Genomic DNA, 20,273 nt, shown 5'->3' with positions numbered 1-20,273 from the left:
TTTGCTGTTGAAGCGCAGCGTAGCGGAGCGGTGTGCGTCGCCGTGCGCAGTCTCTGGGCGCAATCACAAACCGTCTGCTACGTCACGGAGCTCCGCGTCCCAGCCGACCAATCAGCGACTCCACCACGTGTTCCCTGGACCTCTTTACTCCAGTGTTTACCGCCTGGGGGGCGTGGTTATGGGGGCGTGGCACTGGGACGTCGTGCTGCGAGGCAATACCGCGGGAGATGAGATGAAATTACCGTACTTGCTTGAAGCCAAGGCAATCACATCCCTGGGTAAAAAGAAAAATCTGTTTTCAATAAAAGATCAATTCTAATGTTGGACTGCAACTGCTTGAACGAGGCACGCTTGCACGACGTATTTTAAAAGGTATTATTCTTTGATTGACGCTGAAATTGATAAAACAGTACTAGGCCAACTACTAGGCTACTACTACTACTACTACTAGTAGTACTACAACTACTACTACTATTACTCCTACTACTAGTACTACTACTACTACTACTACTGTAGCTATAATAATAGCTAGCTATACTTCTATATACTTCAACATCATCTACAGTAGTATTTTTAGGATTAATATTAGCAGTATCATAGTACGAGTAGTAGTAGTAGGCTACACTATAGTAGTAGTTTTGAAGTAGATCTCTGTACAGGATCGGTGAGTCAGAGATGAAAGCACAGAGCATCCCGAAGATCAGAGAAAATGACTGGTTTCATCTCATTAAGCTCCGTTTAGTCTCAACGGGAAACAGCTGTGTCCGTGCACACCTGCATTTTTGTGTGTGTGTGTGTGTGTGTGTGTGTGTGTGTGTGTGTGTGTGTGCGTGTTTGCTACTTTCGCACATGCATATGCAAGCCAGATGGGTGTAACAATTTATCAAAAAGTTGGGTCTGTAAGATACTGAACACCAATAACATCTCTCCTGATGACTCCTCTTAGCATCTATAACCTGCTGATCACTCCTCTGATGTCGTCTATAACCTGCTGATCACTCCTCTGATGTCGTCTATAACCTGCTGATAGCTCCCCTGATGTAAGGAGGTGGGGACGCTCTGGGGGGGGCTGCAAAGAGTGCTCAGGGGTGGGGGATGTGCATGACTGACTCAGCAGCCAAAGAAGGAGTACATTGATCACCCTAAAGTGCCCGTTCTGAGCCCCCTGGAGATTACCCAGCAGGGGAGATCCTGCCATGGCAGGATCCATATCCTGTGGCTGTGTTCCTACAGATGCTGACCGGTGCCCAGACAGGAAGCTCCTGGCCACATGGTGTCTGTGTGTGAGCTCGGTAAATGAAACAGACTACACTACCTGTGCATGGAGGCCTGGACATGAAACGGTGACACTCACCTTCACTGGTTTAGTGATTGGCAGTGTTCGCTAATCAATGACAGACGACACCCAGGATCTCATCAAGAAGCACCTGAACTAGTAAGCCGTGAGCCGTGATCAACACCTGGAGTTGGTTCTGAAGACAGTCCGTAATGCTTTATCCAAGGTCGCTTTTCTCTCATGTAATTTATCATTGTAATAATCATTTATTATTTTTCTTTATTATTCTTATTAGTGTGGATGTTGTGTCAGCATTCACACGTCTAGGCTATGCTATGAGGCAAGCACGCACACTATAAAATGTTGAAAGTCTTACTACACATTCACACACCTATTGATATTCTTCACGATGTCACAACGAAACCTATTAACCCACTGCCTTGATGCCCTCTAGTGGTCAAATTTCCAAAGTGCATATGCCGCCTTCAAAGCAGCTCGGAGGTTCGGAAGCTCTTACGTGTCTTTACGTAAACCTTCCCTTCTTCCGAAGAGTGTTCAGGAAACGTTCGTAGGCTATGACATAAAACCGGAAAAACAGATCGTTCGTGGGACTAGACTTCATAACAACAACAAGTATGGATGCCCGCAGGGACCTCTTTGCGCTTCTTTGCTGAATCAGATGAATCGGTTATTAGAACTGCTTGCGATGGTTGAACATGAGGGAGAATTTATCAGTTGATTTTTATAATTTACGTTCACACCAAAAGCTGTAAAAGATGCAAAATCGCCGAATAACTCAAAACGCAACGCTGTTCAAAATATTTACAGCTCATATCGCTCTTGCGATTTTGCTTTTCCATTTAAAGGAGCCGCGCTTTTTGCCTGCATGCTCGTAGTTGAGACAAGTGCTGCTGCTGATGCCGAACCACAAAAACAAGATAGTCATAAGTTTGGTCAATAGAAAAAGAATCATAAGCAAAAATACATGCAACACTGAATAACTAATTAATGGAGCGATTGCTTAAATGCTAGATTATAGCTTAGTTGATCGCTATCGTGTGTGTGTGTGTGTGTGTGTGTGTGTGTGTGTGTGTGTGTGTGTGTGTGTGTGTGTGTGTGTGTGTGTGTGTGTGTGTGTGTGTGTGTGTGTGTGTGTGTTCAGTATTGTTTATTAGCTATGGAAAAGATCCGCTCAACGGCAGCATTTGTGCCAGGCAGACACAGACACAAACTGTCAAATTAGAAATAGATTTGTGTGCGGTATCTCCCTGCTTCTGAAATGCGCGCACATCTCCACCCACCGCTCGTCCGCTGGTTTCCATCAATATTTCACTGTGCGACTGTCCCTGTTGCGTAATGCAGATTGCGTATGCCCTAATACATTGTTGAAATCATATGCTGGATGCTTTATTCTTTCTATGTGTTTTTTAGTGACTGATCGGGCTATAATAAGACCACGTTGGCTAAGCAATCGCGGACAAATACGATTCCCAAGGTATATGGAGGGCTTATTTGATGGGTTTTCATGCCAAAACAAAGACCCTGGGTTCAATTTGCGCCGGAATTACACTTTAAGGAGTGGACCCATCAAAAACACATTTCACAAACGCATGTTTTTGAAATCACAATTAGGTTGTTTCATTCATTACTTTTAGTGACTTGCCATCGTTGTCATCTTGGCGAAGTAGTCGAGAAGAAATGGAAATGCCAGGTGGGGCTGCTGCAGACCTTTTACCACTATGCTGTTGAAAGTGTAGGCCTACTGGTGTATGGCATTACGGTGTGTTACGCAAACTGCACAGCCGAAGACAGGAAAACCCTGCAGAAGACGGCAGGAAAATCATCGGCTGCCCCCTGCCCTCCCTGGAGGACATTGCCACCTCCCGGGGGCTGAATAGGGCAAGAAGAATTATGAGTGACCCATCACACCCCGGCCATGGCTTCTTCCAACTCCTCCCTTCGGGTAAGAGATACAGGTCCCTTGGGAGCCGGACAAACAGGCGGAGGAATACCTTCTACCCCTGGGCAATTCGTCTACTTAACGCCTGACCACCCCCCCCCCCCCCCCCCCCCAATGGACATGTGAAATCCTGTACCATATTTATTTAATTAAAAAAAGACACTTATATTTGATGTCTGCATATTTATATTTATTGTGCCTATTGCTGATGTTTGTATTTTTGCACTGCTTTATTTTGCACTATGGTTAGTGAGCACCACCCCAATTTCATTGTACAAGTTTGCACAATGACAATAAAGTCTGAATCTGAATCTGAAGAGAATGAAGCTCTCCCGCGCGATTAGCCAGTGACGTCAATGGGGGGTGGCAAGTGGAATCACGTGACAGCATTTGGACGTTGGATGTCCTACAGGCTGCAGCGACTCAGCTGCAAGCTGAGCACAAATCAGCCAACCAAAAAATGAACTTCCCGCCGCTAAGGAGGAGGAGGGCACCAGAGACGGCCAATCACATTTTTAGCGGGAATACAACAAATTTACAAGCGCGAAAAAGCCATAACCTACAAGCCGAGCACCGAAGCATAAGCACTTCTTACGGTTCTCAATGCCTCAACTAAACAAGGAGGAGCAGGAAAGCAATACGGGGGACAACCAGGGGTGTTTCTTCAGTGATGAACGGGGATATCTGAGCCAAGTAAGACACATCCTGAAGCATGGGAATCGCAAGGGGGACCGGACTGGTACCGGTGCGTTGTCGGTGTTCGGCTCCCAGGCCAGATTCAGCCTACGAGGTGAGTATTGTGTTCACACATCATGCTCTGAAAGATGAAACTAGTTTCTACATTTTGACAGCGGCTTATACAGGCTAAAATAGCAGGCGAGACGAAGTAGTGCTATGGACTACTATACTACTACCAGGGCTCTCAAGTCTCACGCATTCGGCGTGAGACACACGCAATTCAACCCATGCACACGCACGCTCACACGCCACGATTCGTATTTCTCACGCAGAGAAATTACCAGGGTAGCGCCCATGCACCAACTTGCGCTGCTATTTAACAGTGGAAGGGTAGGAATCAAATGGGTTCCCCGTACGTAGGGTGACCAGACGTCTTCTTTTGCCCCAGACATGCCCTCTTTTTGAGACACTTAAAAAAAAAGAGAAGGAATTTCAAAATAGTCCGGGATTTTATTAAAGCCTCATCCATGTTGACATTTAATTTGCGTTGCGTTCCTCTGGGTCGGTCACAAACTAGTTAGGCTACGCCCTCCCCTACTCAGTTCTGTTCGCTTTGCATTGGTGGAAGTGTGTAGGGGGAGAGGTTAAGTAGAGCCTTCAGATTGGACGGTTTGACTTTAGAGTTACCGTCATGTTTTGTATTTTCTTTTTACCATTATTGTTTTATAGGGACAAACATTAACACATTTCTCCTACAGGGGATTGATAAAGTTCTATATATTGAATAGAAAAAAACACTTGGTCATACTTTACACACCCACAGCACTGGCCTACTGCCTCATATATATTTTTAAGCATTGGGCTGAATGCCACATACATATATAATTATGTTTTTGCACGTTTGCAATGTTTAAAAGTTCAGGGAAAAGTATATGCCTCTACTGGTGTTGCTTAGGCCAATATCCTTTTGAGGCAGTGTTGTTTCTGAATATTAGTGTTAAGGGCCAATAATGCTTACTATCATACATTAGTCACCATGTCTTTGGACACATTAGTATGCAGTCACATAGTAATATATCCCCCCCTCAATCCTGTACATCAGGGTAAGAAGCTCCACCATGAGGTCCGACCTGGCTCCAAGCCCTCCCTTCCTCGATGTCATCAGCACTAAAGCAGAGTCAGAGCATATCACAACTGGCCCTGGCTTGACCTCCTCCACCCACTGCATAGCCCAGATTATATGCAATGCGGTCGTGTTTTTCCGGAGGAGGAGAAGAAGAAGCTGAATAACTGCGAAAACAAATACATTTAATGATGGAGTCTCCAGCTTTCGTCAAGGATTTATTTGGGATTTAACATAGAAAATGTCACATTCAAAATTAATTGAAAAAAACTTGATCAAGGTAATGTAACATTCAACATCAATACAACCTTCAGCTTTCCTCGTGAGTGCCCGGTTTGTTTATATGATGTGGGCGCATCTGTCTGCGTCACACAAATACCCGGCGCATTTACTGAAGCAAATTACGTTAAGAAATGTTCAGCGTAGTGTCCGAATTCTCGTTTGTTCGTTCCCTCACTATATAGTGCACTATATCATGAACACTATATAGGGAATAGTGAGTGACTAGGGAACTATTTCGAACACAGCTAATGACGACAGGGATGCAACCATAGACTCCTTTTTATGACATTGACGACCCGTTTCTTTATGTTCAGACCAGTTCCCCCTCCTGACAACCAAGAGGGTGTTTTGGAAGGGAATTCTTGAAGAACTCTTATGGTTTATTAAGGTAAGAAAGAATACCGGGGGGTGCTCAATGCAGCGCTCAGCTATTGTTCTTAAGTTTTATTCTTTCATCTTTCTTATTTATTATCTCTACAAACTTTGGGACCCATCTCCTTCCTCAATTGTTCATTGATCTACACAGACGTTAGAGCGCGAGGACGTGCAGGCAGTGTTGCCAGATTGGGCAGTTTTTCCCACCCAATTTGACTGCTTTTTAATAACATTAGGCTGGAGAAATTAGCATTAGGCGAGTACATACAATTTCAACTGGTTTAAAAAAAAAGACAGGCGGGATTATTATAATTCTTTCTCCAACATCAATACCATACTTTTTCATAAAACATATCGTTTGTGCAGCTAGTAGGCTACCACTATAACTTCAGCTACTACTACTTCTACTTCAGCTACTACTCCTACTACAGCTAGTAGCACTACTACTATTTTCCAGCTTTGACAGTATTACAGCTTAGCTTCCAGCTATTGTAACAATGTATTTCAGGATTTTGCTTCTTCAGGTAATCATTACCTGAAGAAGCAAAATCCTGAAATACATTACCTGGTAATGTAATTCAGTTTCAACATCAGCTTCCAGGTGGAATGTGCAGTGCAATACATTTGACCTTTTAGATTCTTCAGTTCAATAAATTTTACATTTCTGCATTTTGGCAATGCTTTGCGCTTTTCATTCAGCTGTCACTTTATTTGTTTCCAACCATTTACATTATCTTGAATGTTAACATTGTTTACTCCATTTGAACTTTTGTATGAATCCCTTTATTTTAAGCCATTTAACATTTCTATACCCCTTAAACTAAGTGTCTTTATTAAAACATACTTTCAACCTGACTTTGCACTACAGCACTCACCGCATTTTCTGCAGGAAATGCATTTTCTAGTTTACCTTTGGTATTTCCTGTCCAACCCTGAGTGGCGTGGTCGGACTCGTAACTGTTCCGTGTTGTTGCGGTGGTCCAGGGTTCCACGAATTCCAAGGAGCTGTCTGGGAAGGGCGTGAAGATCTGGGACGCCAACGGTTCCCGGGAGTTCCTGGATAAAAACGGCTTCAAGGAGCGGGAGGAGGGCGACCTGGGCCCCGTGTACGGCTTCCAGTGGAGGCACTTTGGAGCCGAATACACAGACATGCACGCAGGTATTACCACTAGCTATAGCTCCTGGTACACGCCTCCACACGGGAATTAACCACTAGCTATACCTTAATGCGGATGTCCTCTTCTCTTATTGTGTAAATGGACTTTTGTTTAAATATGTCGACATTTTATGTCTCTAAATCACATCAGGAATGTGATCCACAAAGTGAGGGTGTTGGACTCCCAGCTGAAAGGTTCTGGGTTCAATCTCCAATGTCTAGTCGACCTGTAGACATCCCTGAGCAAGATGACCTTCTAACCCAGACCTGCTCCTTACTGACCTGTCTCTGTACTGTCTATCCCCTACCTGCTCCTTACTGACCTGTCTCTGTACTGTCTATCCCCTACCTGCTCCTTACTGACCTGTCTCTGTACTGTCTATCCCCTACCTGCTCCTTACTGACCTGTCTCTGTACTGTCTATCCCCTACCTGCTCCTTACTGACCTGTCTCTGTACTGTCTATCCCCTACCTGCTCCTTAATGACCTGTCTCTGTACTGTCCATCCCCTACCTGCTCCTTAATGACCTGTCTCTGTACTGTCTAACCCCTACCTGCTCCTTACTGACCTGTCTCTGTACTGTCCATCCCCTACCTGCTCCTTAATGACCTGTTTCTGTACTGTCTATCCCCTACCTGCTCCTTACTGACCTGTCTCTGTACTGTCCATCCCCTACCTGCTGCTTAATGACGACGATCAATGAGACCTATATGAGGGTGCTGTGACATGTCATTGATAGCTGTGTGGTTGTGTGTGCAGACTACTCGGGTAAGGGCGTGGACCAGCTGCAGAAGGTCGTGGACACCATAAGAAGCAACCCGGAGGACCGCCGCATCATCATGTGCGCCTGGAACCCCAGAGGTAACGAGGTCCAACATACACGGTCGCTGTGATGTGAGGTCATCAACAATACCACTCGCACATTGGAGCTGCAATAGGTCATTACCAGGGTCGCTGTAATGCGTCATCACAACTCGCATACTGTCACTGTAATATATCCTACCTCACACACGCACTATTGGCGTTAAATGTCATCACCACACACATTAGGCCACTTCAATAGGCCGTCATCACCCACCCAAGTATCAATAGCTGATGGTCAGGAATACTTTAGTTTCAGGCTTCCAGAAGGGTGAAAATTAGTAAATTAGAAGGAAGTTTTAGTCTTGTAACAAGTGGAGGGTCTGACTCTGTTGTGGTAGTGGTGGTAGTGGTGGTAGTGTCTCCCGTCTGACGCCCCCTGCTGTGTTCCTCCAGACTTGCACAACATGGCCCTGCCTCCGTGCCACGCCCTGTGCCAGTTCTACGTAAGCGACGGCGAGCTGTCCTGCCAGCTGTATCAGCGCTCCGGGGACATGGGCCTGGGCGTGCCCTTCAACATCGCCAGCTACGCCCTCCTGACCTACATGATCGCCCACGTCACCGGCCTCAAGGTGAGGAGGGCTCGGGACGGCGATCAGCAGGGACCACACTGCACGATAGTCCAACCATTCGAGGGCCGATACGATAGGTTCTGTAAAAACTGCAATACGATATGAAGAGATTGACCTATGGGATGTGATTGTGGTACTGTTGTGATTCTCCAGGTCGTCTTAAGAAGAGATTAACCCAAAGGTTTACCTTCAGGGTTCTACAAGTCTGTCGGTGTCCACCATTGTTTTATATGAAAGTGGCTGAGCAGAAATCGACGCCAGTCCACTTTAGGTTAACACACTATAGCGCCCCCAGTAGGACGTTACCCTAGTTTCTTCCTCTAGTATCTGCCCCTATACTTTATTTGGATTCCTTTCGATATTGTTTGTCTTTATTATGTTTAGCTATAGATCATTTTCCTAGTATACAAGATTGAGACAAACTAAACTAATATTGAAATTAATCAAATTAAGTATAGTGGCAGATGCTAGAGGTGGGGGGAAAGAAAATGATGGATTAACTCATGGGTGTGTTCTGATAGGATAGTCTGGTCAGGGTCTTCGACTCCAAGAATCCACGGTTCTACCGTACCCCTGACCGCTCCTTAATGACATGCATCTGAATACACTCTTACTCGTAAAAAAAAACCTAGTAAAATAATTATTTGTATTATAATACTGTATTGTGGGAAGCCATCACTCACCAACTCCTGTTCCTGTTGTCCTGCAGCCCGGAGAATTCATCCACACACTGGGTGACGCCCACATCTACCTCAACCACATCGAACCGCTCAAAGAACAGGTAGGCTGACGTTCAGAATGCAAAACCTAGATGATGTAGGACTCCTCCATGTCCAGGGCGTTGTGTCTAACTCGAGACCTGTTCCCCAGCTCCAGAGGGAGGTCCGACCGTTCCCCAAGCTGAAGATCCTCCGGAAGGTGGAGACGATCGACGACTTCAGAGCCGAAGACTTTGAGATCTGTGGCTACCAGCCGCATCCCGCCATCAAGATGCAGATGGCCGTTTGAAATGTTTTATGAGATTTACAGTGTTACATTAAAGAGCTTTTATTATCAACTCCTCATTTTGTTAATAATTTGTTTCATTCCTTGTGGGAAGGGATTTCGCAGTTAGTACATTGTGTAATCAATTTGTAGCCCTCCTCGTTAGTCACATTTGACCCAGGTCACTAAGGTGGGGGTTCCCATGGTTACTCGGGAGCCTTGGCTAAGAGGTTAGCCCAGACCTCTCCGCCAGGGAATTGATGCGTCTCCACAGAAGACTCCAGCATCTCGCATGAGTACCCCGGGTCCTGTAACCATGACAACACGTTCTTCAGATTGTAGTCATGATGTTTACACTATATCCAAAACAAGCTACTTTACTTTGATACCGGGGACACTGAAATATACTCAAATACAAAAAAAATAGGTAGCTTTAGGAATCAAGAAACAGTCTATTTCTATAATACTTGATTATATATGAATTGTATCCTATTTCCGTATGTGGTAAGGTTCAACTCAACACGGAAATAACTTTCTGTACGAGGGCTGGCTCTCGCCAAGCTAACATCCTAAAGTCCAGACATAATGTAGTCCATTATGTTGGTTAAGCGAAGGATGAAGTTACTAAGTTGTGTTTGCCAAAAGCTTCTTCACTAATCATTGTTGCTGTATCACTAGGTTGCGTAAGCTGGTAGGCTGTTAGATCTAGCTACGCAGGCCTCCGTCTTTATACCAAAAGCAGGAACGACCAATCGTACAATATAGTTAAAACATAAGGGTCCTGATCAGTCTTCCTTTGGCTTGTTTTTTTGGCTGGTTTTCAAGCTTTAAGCACATAATAGCAAACCTTTGGGGATGAACTGCCCAATATTTCAATACTTTATTTACTTTTGTTAATAAAGAGAGGGCGGGTAGACTTGGGAGCAAATAGGTCATGTTTCCAAAAAACATCTGTTCAGCCGTTGACACCATTAAACCAAACGGAGTTTGGACAAATCTCCACCTTGGAAGGTGTTTTCAGTGACCGAAAACGGGACCGATCGTGTTGGCGCTAGGCCTAAACCCAGACTAAAAATAGGCTTTCAAAAAGGTAAGGTGGGTGTGTGCGGAGGAGTAAGTTACCTTGGGGGGGAGGTAGTGAGCGCTGCGGATGACCACCGGGCTGGTGAAATGCTCATGAAGGTGGTCTACGTATTCACACATCCTGAAACATTCAAACACACACAAGCTGTGAGGACATCCAATCGTGAGTGTGTGACCTGCTGGTTGTCCGGGTAAGGGTTAGGTGTCGGAGCTAAATGGTTGAAGCTGCAGGAGCTGAGAGTGTACTCTGTCAATCCCAGTTGACTAGGGCTGGGCGATTTGGCCTAAAAAGAAATTTCCTATTTTTTCAAACCAAACCCGATTATTGAATTAAATCGATATTTTTTCTATAAATGACAAATACAATTTTTTAAAGTTTGGATTTTATTTGAAGAGTAACTGATTAACCAAAGCAAAATTAATAAACATCTCCCATGCTGCCATGTTGATATTTTACTTTTTCTGAAGAGGAGGGGGCGTTACTATGAACTACGGGACCTCAGAGAAGGGGAAGTGGTGGGGCTACTGTAAATACCAGTTAAATATCACAGAACTTGAAACATTTAAAAAAATCACTTATCGACTTTCATTTTTAAAAATCGCCCTAAACCATAAATTGGAATTACGATTTTTTTTTTTTTTATTAATTGCCCAGCTCTACTGGAGACCATCCTGATCATGTGATCCAACATTCTGTTTCACTACACATGGTTCAGCTTGGACCTCTCACTTCCCTTATCGATTTCAGTAGGCGGGAACACGCCTTGGGACTCGGGAGGCCCCATTGCTGTTATGCCGGCAGTGGCCTGTATTTGACATCAACTAAAACACTGGTCCTGATTGCCCCCGATTACCTTGACAATTTCAGGAGATCGATGTGGGCAGCCATATGTCTAACGGACTCTAGACTGATCTGTGTAGCAAAGTAGAATGTGAGATCATGTGCCAAGGGTGGTCTCCAGGCTTAATCTTCGGTGTGTAAACGTAACACATTAATTGCTGGAAAACGTAAAGGAGGGTTTAGTGTTAGAGCTAAATGCTATGGTCGAGTGTTGGAGATTTATGCTACAGGTTGAGTGTTGGAGCTATATGCTGTAGGTCGAGTGTTGGAGCTTTATGCTACAGGTTGAGTGTTGGAGCTATATGCTGTAGGTCGACTGTTGGACCTATATGCTGTAGGTCGAGTGTTGGAGCTTTATGCTACAGGTTGAGTGTTGGAGCTATATGCTACAGGTTGAGTGTTGGAGCTACAGGTGAAGTGTTGGAGCTATATGCTACAGGTTGAGTGTTGGGGCTATATGCTACAGGCTGAGTGTTGGGGCTATATGCTTTTACAGGCTGATTGCTAGGTTGGGGTTTTGAATACCTGTTGTTGAGGTCTGCTGAGACGGAAATGTAGTCAAAAAGGATGAGGTGTTGAACCAGCTCACAGAGACCCACCCCCCCAGCATGAGGACACACCGGCACTGATTAGGAGTAGGAGGACAGAAAGTGGGGGGTTAATACCATAGTTAGACGACTTATAGTAACAGGTATATAGCTAGTTAGAGGGTCTGAGCTAGTTGCATGGCTAGATAAAGGGTTGGAGCTAGGTGTATTGCTAGCTAGAGTGTTGGAGCTAGGTGTATAGCTAGTTAGAGGGTCTGCGCTAGGTGTATAGCTAGTTAGAGGGACTGGGCTAGTTAGAGGGTTGGAGCTAGGTGTAGAGCTAGTTAGAGGGTCTGCGCTAGGTGTATAGCTAGTTAGAGGGACTGGGCTAGTTAGAGGGTTGGAGCTAGGTGTAGAGCTAGTTAGAGGGTCTGCGCTAGGTGTATAGCTAGTTAGAGGGTCTGAGCTAGTTGCATGGCTAGTCTGAGGGTGTGAGCTAGGGTTGTACTTGGAGGGTTAGGGTGGGAGGTGCCAGGCTTAGAGGGTTAAGATTAGAGGGTTAGGATTAGGGGTCGGGCTAGGGTCAAGTGAAGCTGTTACCCTGGAACTTGTGAGCCATGAGTAGCACAGCCAGGTTCTCGTTGACGCTGCCCAACCTGCAGCTGTCGATCTGGACGAACTGCAGCGCAGACGCCTGTAGGAACTGCTTGAACATCACCCTGTTGTGGCACTGGCGGGGAGGGGTTACCAGCATGTCACTAGGGTTTCTATAGGGTAACAGCATGTTGCTAGGCTTTCTATTGGTTTACAGCATGGCACTAGGCTTTCCATTGGTTTACAGCATGGCACTAGGCTTTCCATTGGTTAACAGCATGGCACTAGGCTTTCCATTGGTTAACAGCACATCAATAGGCTGTTTGATAGTTGGTGTATGGCCCTAGGCTATCTGATGGTTAACAGAATGTCACTAGGCTTCCGAATGGTTAACAGTATGTCACTAGGCTTTATATTGGTGAACAGAATGTCACTAGGTTTTCTATTGGTTAACAGCATGGCACCAGGCTTTCTATTGGTGAACAGAATGTCACTAGGTTTTCTATTGGTTAACAGCATGGCACCAGGCTTTCTATTGGTGAACAGAATGTCACTAGGTTTTCTATTGGTTAACAGCATGGCACCAGGCTTTCTATTTGTTAACATTGCTGGCAATGGTTTTCTAAAGGTTGAAATGACAATGGTTTTCTACTGGTTAACATGGGGAGGATGATTGCCTAATCTCACCTGTTCTCCTGAAGCGACACCAATACCCAGAGGAGCAAGTGCCTGAAACACAACATTTATTATCACGAGAGAGAAATATAGTAACGCACGCAGCCCGGTCCCAACCCCTCGGGCCAGGCGGCCCAGGGGAGAGCTGGTGGAGGGCCAGTCGGAGCCAGAGAGCATCCATTGCCTCACCCTAATCGGCGCAATGGAGAACACCTGCGGCGGAGGACGAGGAAGACCAGGTAACATTTTAAAGCTGGGCCACGTTTCTTGGGAGGGGAAGCTGGAAGCACGTGGGGACCAGGAAACCTCCAGGACCCGATTTGGACGGGTCGACCATTGGATCTAGTGGACCCTATCCCAGCACGCCCGAGGGAGCCCGCAGGCCGGACGAGGTTGGCGGCCGCGGAACGGACCGCGGAGAGAGCGCTAGACGGGAGCGACCTCCCTCTTCAGGGACGAGACCAACCGAGTCGGGCTGACAGGAACACTGACTCTTCCGTGGCTCACGGAGCCGTAGTATTATTTAGTTTTTTCCCGCGGTGGGCACAGACCCAAACATTTTCCGTTGTGCAATGAATATATGCCTTATTGGGCTTTGAACGGACCTTGGCGTATGGTAATTCCTGAGTGATAGAGACGTTCCTGGGGCCGGGTCGCCACAACACACACACACAGACACACAGAGACAGAGTCAGAGAGTAAATGTGACCTCTGACCTTAGAGATGGTGGCGTGTCCGAGGATATCGTCCGGGGAGGTGGGCTCCTCGATCCACAGAGGTCTAAACGGCGCCAGGCTGGTCACCCAGCTGATGGCCTCGCCCACATCCCACCGCTGGTTAGCATCGATCATCTGACACAGAGCGGTGCTACGGTCAACCGCTAGCATACCACATTATACACATCATATTATAGAGCACATGATACACTTGTGAATAATCCTATGTTATGTTCCAATGAAGAATTAGAATAAAAAGGCTAAATATTAAGCTTATTATAATATTTTACAATGTATACCCTTATGAACATATAATAATACTATATAATACTCTTATGAATATATAATATTCTTATGAATGCATAATACTATATTGTTCTAGATAGAGAGAAAACAATAATTACAGTGTTAAACAATATAATACATTCAAATGTTATGAATCTCACCAAAGTCTTGTCTGGTCCGATCATCTGGCGAATCAGGCGGCACCGTCTCTCGTCATCCTCTAGCTCCGCCCCCACCTTCACCTTGAACCGACTCCACCCACTGGCCAAGGCGTCCGTGCAGAGCTTCACGTGCACACACAGAAGAGCCGGACATTGTATAAACACAATGGTCATGTGTTTTACCCACAATCCCACTGGGGAAGAGGAAGTCTAAGGATTTAAAAGTGTAGTGCAGAAGCCTAAAATAGTGTAGGTATAGGACCAAACCCTTGGAGGTAGTTGGGGTGTAGAAACCTGTGTGAGCTGCTGGTCGGAGTATCCCAGCCAGGCGCAGGAGGTGGTGTAGGCGGGGTAGCCCTCCTTGAGCATCTGCTCCTCTGGAACCAGGAATAGAACCACCATCAACCACTAAAGCAGGGGGCCCCAACCACTGGATAATCATCTGGGATCATGAGATATTGCTTATTTGGAAGCTATGGATATTTAATGATGAAAGAGAACATTAGTTTAAGATTAAAAGGTCTCATTGAGGTTCTGTATATATAAACCAACCGTAAAAACTGATCTAGGGTGGAATGGATAGGCAGTGTGCTGAAAAATGAATCAGGATGCCGAGTTTGATGAGCCTTATTACGGCCAAAGGTGGAGTTACGAACTGATGGAATTATTTGTTCTGGAAACACAGACATGATGAATGAGTAATAAAGATCTCAATTTCAAATCGAGCAGTGCATAAATAGCTTCTTTTACATCCCTGTAAAATACCGTGTTCCTGTTGCTGTTAATAAACATTCCTTTTTCTTATCAGTTTCACGGTACTGGAGGAATACAGCTTTGCAATCACAAGAGCATTATTAGAAAAACATACAATTATAACATGCGATGATATACATCCCCCAGATAAGAGTGAACATGGTGTTCTCCCCTGAGTAGAGGGTAATATCGTCTTAAATTAACCTGACGTTATGTACGCCTGCAGTAGCATAAACATTATAATTGAACCTGAAAATACACCGGGTAAATTACTGAAAGTTACATGAATCACTTTACAACAACCATATCTCTTACTCACATGATTGAGTACTCAACCCATCAACCCTCAACTCATCACTTGAATGAGACATGCAGGCATTCATGAGGACATTATGATTACTTATCTGTCAAAACTGAGAACCTCAATAATCCACAGAAATTTTGGAAAGTGATTAAGTCTTTATCTGTAATTAAAAGTCCACAGGCTCTTCCGACATTTGTTCTAAAAGACTCAGTCCCAGTCTATGATAAAACTGTGGTCCTAAATTGCTTTAACAATCATTTAGTTTCATCTGGTTCTTTGTTTTACTCTACAGGAGCTACCTCTGTGACTCCCTGCACAGACCTCCCAAGGTTTAAAGGAGAACCCTCTTTTTTTTACCTTTTACTGTGCCGCAAGTGCATAAAGCCCTCAAAACGTTAGATCACAGAAAACCCCCTGGATCCGACTTGATGGCGCCCTATTTTTCTTTAAATAGCAGCTGATTTTGTAGCACAGCCTCTTACAATCCATTTTAATCTCTCAATCGAAAACAAAGAAATTCCATCTGTTTGGAAGTCAGCTTTTGTTACCCCCTTATTAAAAGGAGGTGATCCAGCAGCTTTAACTAACTACAGGCCAATATCAAATTGGTGAGTCTTGTCAAAAGTTCTTGAATCTCTTGGCTCAACTAAAAGAGTTTCTAAACTCAAGTTTCTAAATGATCTTCTCTCAAAACTGCAATAAGGCTTCAGGAAAAATCACAGTACCATCACTGCTACAAAAGTGATCAATGATATTTGCCATTTGCTCTTGATAAAAAGCATTAAGGTGTGTCACTTTTTATTGATGTGGCAAAAGCTATTGACACTGTGAACCATGAAGACCATTTAAAGCATAGGCTTCTTTGATTGGGTTTGTCAGATCATGTAGTTTCCTGGTTCACACATTATTTGAGCGACAGTACTCAGTGTATTAATTATGATGGTCTGTGTCCTGAATTTGTGAGTGTCCACAAGGGGGTGCCAAAGGGTTCGATATTAGGAACCCTCCTGTTATTATGTACATTAATGGGTTGGGGGAAAAAATGTAGACGCTAACATACATTTTTAATGCTAATGACAATTATTTACTGTTTTGGATCAACTCATGCTAAAGTTGTTGAATCTCTGCAGAGAGCTTTTGATGCGGTCCAGCAAACACTCCTGCAGCTCAAACTAGTCCTCTATGCTGACAAGACTAAACTAATGTTGTTTCGAAAAACTAAGAAAGTACCTCAAACTGTCCCCACAGTGTTCACTCTTGAGGGAAATGTCATAGAGGTGGTTCATCTGTACAAATAACTTGTTGTCTTGCTTGATGACTCCCTCACCTTCAAGCCCCATATTGTCAATCTTGTGAAGAAACTCAAACTTAAAGGGTTTCTTCTTCCGAAATAAATTGTGTTTCTCTTTTGAGGTGAAAAAGCAGCTTGTCACTGCAACATTTTTATCCATTTTAGATTTCTGGACCTGATGCATATGAACGCCTCAGCTCAATGTCTAAGTAAGATTGACGCTGTTTATCATGCTTCTTTGTTCTTCTGTGGAGCCCTGACCCATCATTGTGAAGTGTATTCTCGAGTGGGATGGCCTTCTTTGTCCACAAGGAGGCTGGGACACTGGTGCACTTTTATTTACAAGGACTTGCTTGGGCTACTGGCCTCCAACATCTGTAATCTAATCACACGGAGAAGCGTTGATTGCTGTTGCTGTCTGTTCCATATGCCCGCACAAAACTGGGAAACATGGCTTTCATCTACTCTGCTCCTACTACATGGAACATGCTGCAAAAAGACTGGAAAATAACTGAACTGATTTCTTTGAATGCTTTTAAATCCAGGCTGAGAGCACTTGAGACGACCTCCTTTACTTTAAATTGTTTTTTATAATTTTAATTGCTGTGTGTATGTTGTAACTGTGTTACTTTTGCTGCCTCTTGGCCAGGACTCCCTTGAAAAATAGGTTTTTAATCTCAATGGGACTTTCCTGGTTAAATAAAGGTTAAATAAAAAATAAAAAGAATTGGCAGATGTTGGTGGGGTTAAAACGATGCACTTGGAAGCAGATGCAGATCTAAGATCTAAATCCGTGATCAGGAGGTGATTATTTTGAACCTCTGCTGTCCAGTGTAAAAATGTAGCATTCACCCCCCTGTAAGGGCTTCTCAAGAGGGCCCTGACACAGTAGTCATTACTGAAACTTGATGTTTTCCCTACTGGGCTTACCTCGCTCTGTCTTGCCTGTCTGGGCTTTCCTGAGGAGGTCTGAGTGAGAGTGAGAGAGTGAGTGAGTGAGTGAGTCAGAGAGCGAGAGAGAGTCAGAGAGACAAACCCACAAATCAAAAAAACCCGGGACTGATGATTTGGAAATCAAGCACCATAATCAGACATTAGTTGAATGGGCTTCTTTATTACAGTCCCGTTTGATAAACTGCTTCCTAAGCTGTTATGTAATAAAGTGCAGCATGCCTCACCCAGAGCCTCCTGCTCAGTGAGAGCGTCCGTGATGTATCTGAAGTCAATACAGGACACCAGCTGCTCTGGGCTCTAACACACAGGATCCCACACGCTCACTAAGGATGGCTTTACACACAGCAGCCAATACAGTCTCCCTCCAGATCAACACACAGCATCCAAAATGGTTGAACTCTAGATGTGTTCACATACAGCGGTCAATACGGTTTCGTTTACTGACCATGTCGACGAGCAGCTTCCACAGCGGCTGGTGGAACAACGTAATGACAGAGGGTTAGTCGTGGCGCTCTATCCGCCCGCTCCCATTCATAGCAGCATATGAAGGACAACATTTTGGTTCTGATGACCCTACCTTGCCCTCCGCTCGGGCCCAGAGGTCCCAGACGGCGTTCAGCACAGCCGCGGTGGCAAGCTGGATCACACCCTTCTCCGGGCCGATCTGGTTCGGATAAATAACATTTTAGCTGGCGTTGCGACGTGTACACCAACTATTTATTGCCATTTAGCAGAAACGTTTATCCAACGTGTCCCCGATCTGGGTCTGTTGAATCTTTGTCGTTATTATACTTCTGTTGCTCTTAAATGCAGATGTATGGGGTCACTGGGGTCCCTAAAGTCACGTGCGCGTGTGTGTGTGTGTGTGTGTGTGTGTGTGTGTGTGTGTGTGTGTGTGTGTGTGTGTGTGTGTGTGTGTGTGTGTGTGTGTGTGTGTGTGTGTGTGTGTGTGTGAAACCGGATCTGGCCCATTGCCCCTGAAAGCCCAAGGTCACCAAACATAACTTCCACAAAATAACGAAAAACCTGGGAGGAATCCAAGGTCCTGGCCCTCCCCACGGAGGGCCAGGAATTCCTCCCAGGTTTTTCGTTATTGTGTGGAAGTTATGTTTGGTTTGGAATAAATGTGCAGTTTTGGCCCAAGTAAACTCTGAATTGTGTCCTGACTGGAAGAAAGCTGGTCACTCACCAAGGCGGGTTGCCACAGTGTGTGTGTGTGTGTGTGCGTGCGTGCGTGCGTGCGTGCGTGCGTGCGTGTGTTTTTACCCATCTCATTTGGCCATCGCTGGTGAGCAGACGGTAGTATCCACTGAAGTCGCCAACTATTTCCTCCAAGGTCTTCCCAACAACAAAACCAGAGAGGGCCTTCACGGCACAGACAACTGATAAATAAAGAAATGTATTAATATTAATTATTCACACTACTTTGAAAAAAACATGCAGAACTATGCGTGTACGCGCAGTTCGTGAACGCGCAGGGGGGATAAATAACCAACTCACATAGGCGCCAATTCCGCTGGGGACGAGTACCCACCAGTTTTCGTAAAGATTAATTTTGTACCCAGCACTTGTAAAAAAAAAAAAGTAGTCTTAATAAGCGGGTCACTAGGCGAAGCAAGACCCCATCGATTCGCTTTGTATGAGCTGCCAGCCTGGCTTGGACAACAAATTAGGTATTAATACCAATACTCTTTGGCTGGGATGCAATGATAAGGCATCAGACAATCAAGCAATTTTAGCCTGAATACATAGGTAAAAAGCACCAGAGCAGGTGTCTAGTACCATGGACAGTATCAGAGCGATAACCTGTTGAACTTAATGGATGTGGTAGGCTACACCACTGGATGCATTTGCAGACCACTGCCACATAAATAAAGTTTGCCTGAATGCCTGATGGAGGCAATAGGAATGCGTGTTGTGAATTGAGAACAGCCAGCTTATGATGTGATGCAGCGTTCAGCTATGCAACAAATGTTTTTAGCTTTTTCAATCTTGACTTTTGTAGTGGCGTGTGTAGCCACACATTTGCCCATTCTGAACATAAACACGACGTTAATTTCCTTTCCTAGCTTCTCTTGTTTATGTTGGTAGCTTAGCCGTGTCAGGTCACGTAGTCAACATCGGATACATGGAGCAGAACAAAGTGGGTCATATATGTCCAATGCTTTTGGGAATCGTTTTCTTCATAAAACGTGCCAGACAGTTTTTTGTATACATTTTATTCCTTAGTAATTAGCTACATGGGTATGACATCGTTCAGAACGAGAGAAATAAGAGGAGAGTAAAATGCACTTCCGAATGCCTATCGGTTCCCAGCACATTTCAAACCAAACTGAAGCCCATGCCAACTCACCAACTTCAGTTCCTCTTCCAACAGTAAACGTCAATCCATATCCTTTCATCCCACCGTCAGTCTCAATAACTACGTACGCAACGGAGTAATCCGGATCTGTATGCTAAAAAATAAAAAGTTATGGATAAGTTAAGTGATCGATTATTGATTAACTTATGTCAGCGCGTCTTTTGGGGTACAGTACATCCGCAATAACGCAAGTGTCCGTGTCGGCATTGTTCTGTAATAACTTACCATCGCATCAGATCCATGTTGCCCCAAGGACGTGGGGAACCTCACGTCCTTTACTGTGAGTTTCACTATTTTCTGCGGCATGTTGTTTTCCGTAAATGTCCAGTCAGCGCCGGACACAGCGTGCGAAACACCAGAGAAGAGTGGTCCACAACCAACCATGGACCCGCCCACCGACAGCTCTGATTGGTAGGCTGAACAGCGTTGCTTACAAAGAACGCGCACCTATTTGAAGCA

General features: G+C 44.9%; 3 protein-coding genes across 4 annotated transcripts in view; 1 reads left to right on the top strand and 2 right to left on the bottom strand.

Moving 5' to 3' along the window:
* Positions 1-86, bottom strand: part of LOC132452105 (collectin-12-like) — a 29,254-nt gene extending 29,168 nt beyond the window's left edge. The window contains exon 1 of the mRNA XM_060044492.1: positions 1-86. This exon is cut by the window's left edge and continues 262 nt beyond it. The gene's annotated coding sequence lies outside the window, so the exon portion shown is untranslated.
* A 3,557-nt stretch (positions 87-3,643) lies between these two features.
* tyms (thymidylate synthetase) lies at positions 3,644-9,341 on the top strand. The gene is made up of 7 exons (XM_060044429.1): positions 3,644-4,026; positions 5,634-5,707; positions 6,679-6,853; positions 7,611-7,712; positions 8,109-8,284; positions 8,994-9,065; positions 9,155-9,341. Exons 1-7 carry the CDS (start codon positions 3,840-3,842, stop codon positions 9,290-9,292), a joined length of 924 nt encoding a protein of 307 aa, XP_059900412.1. The 5' UTR covers positions 3,644-3,839; the 3' UTR covers positions 9,293-9,341.
* enosf1 (enolase superfamily member 1) lies at positions 9,316-20,198 on the bottom strand. Of its 2 annotated transcripts, XM_060044427.1 has the most exons (15): positions 20,040-20,198; positions 19,806-19,908; positions 18,719-18,834; positions 18,030-18,116; positions 17,898-17,924; positions 17,677-17,749; positions 17,429-17,467; positions 14,445-14,527; positions 14,151-14,273; positions 13,705-13,839; positions 13,001-13,042; positions 12,320-12,449; positions 11,718-11,817; positions 10,391-10,472; positions 9,316-9,576 (listed from the first exon to the last, which is right to left on the bottom strand). In XM_060044427.1, exons 1-15 carry the CDS (start codon positions 20,196-20,198, stop codon positions 9,475-9,477), a joined length of 1,401 nt encoding a protein of 466 aa, XP_059900410.1. In that variant the 3' UTR covers positions 9,316-9,474. The 2 variants fall into 2 exon arrangements, with proteins under 2 accessions (XP_059900410.1, XP_059900411.1); XM_060044428.1 differs by lacking the exons at positions 17,429-17,467; positions 17,677-17,749; positions 20,040-20,198 and having other exon boundaries at positions 19,806-19,832.
* Between the last annotated feature and the right edge of the window lie 75 nt (positions 20,199-20,273).

The sequence above is a fragment of the Gadus macrocephalus genome, chromosome 23 (genome assembly GCF_031168955.1).
Source record: "Gadus macrocephalus chromosome 23, ASM3116895v1".
In the NCBI taxonomy this organism is placed as follows: Eukaryota; Metazoa; Chordata; class Actinopteri; order Gadiformes; family Gadidae; genus Gadus; species Gadus macrocephalus.
The sequence above is the reverse complement of the archived record's forward strand: the minus strand, read 5'-3'. Positions and strand labels throughout refer to the sequence as shown.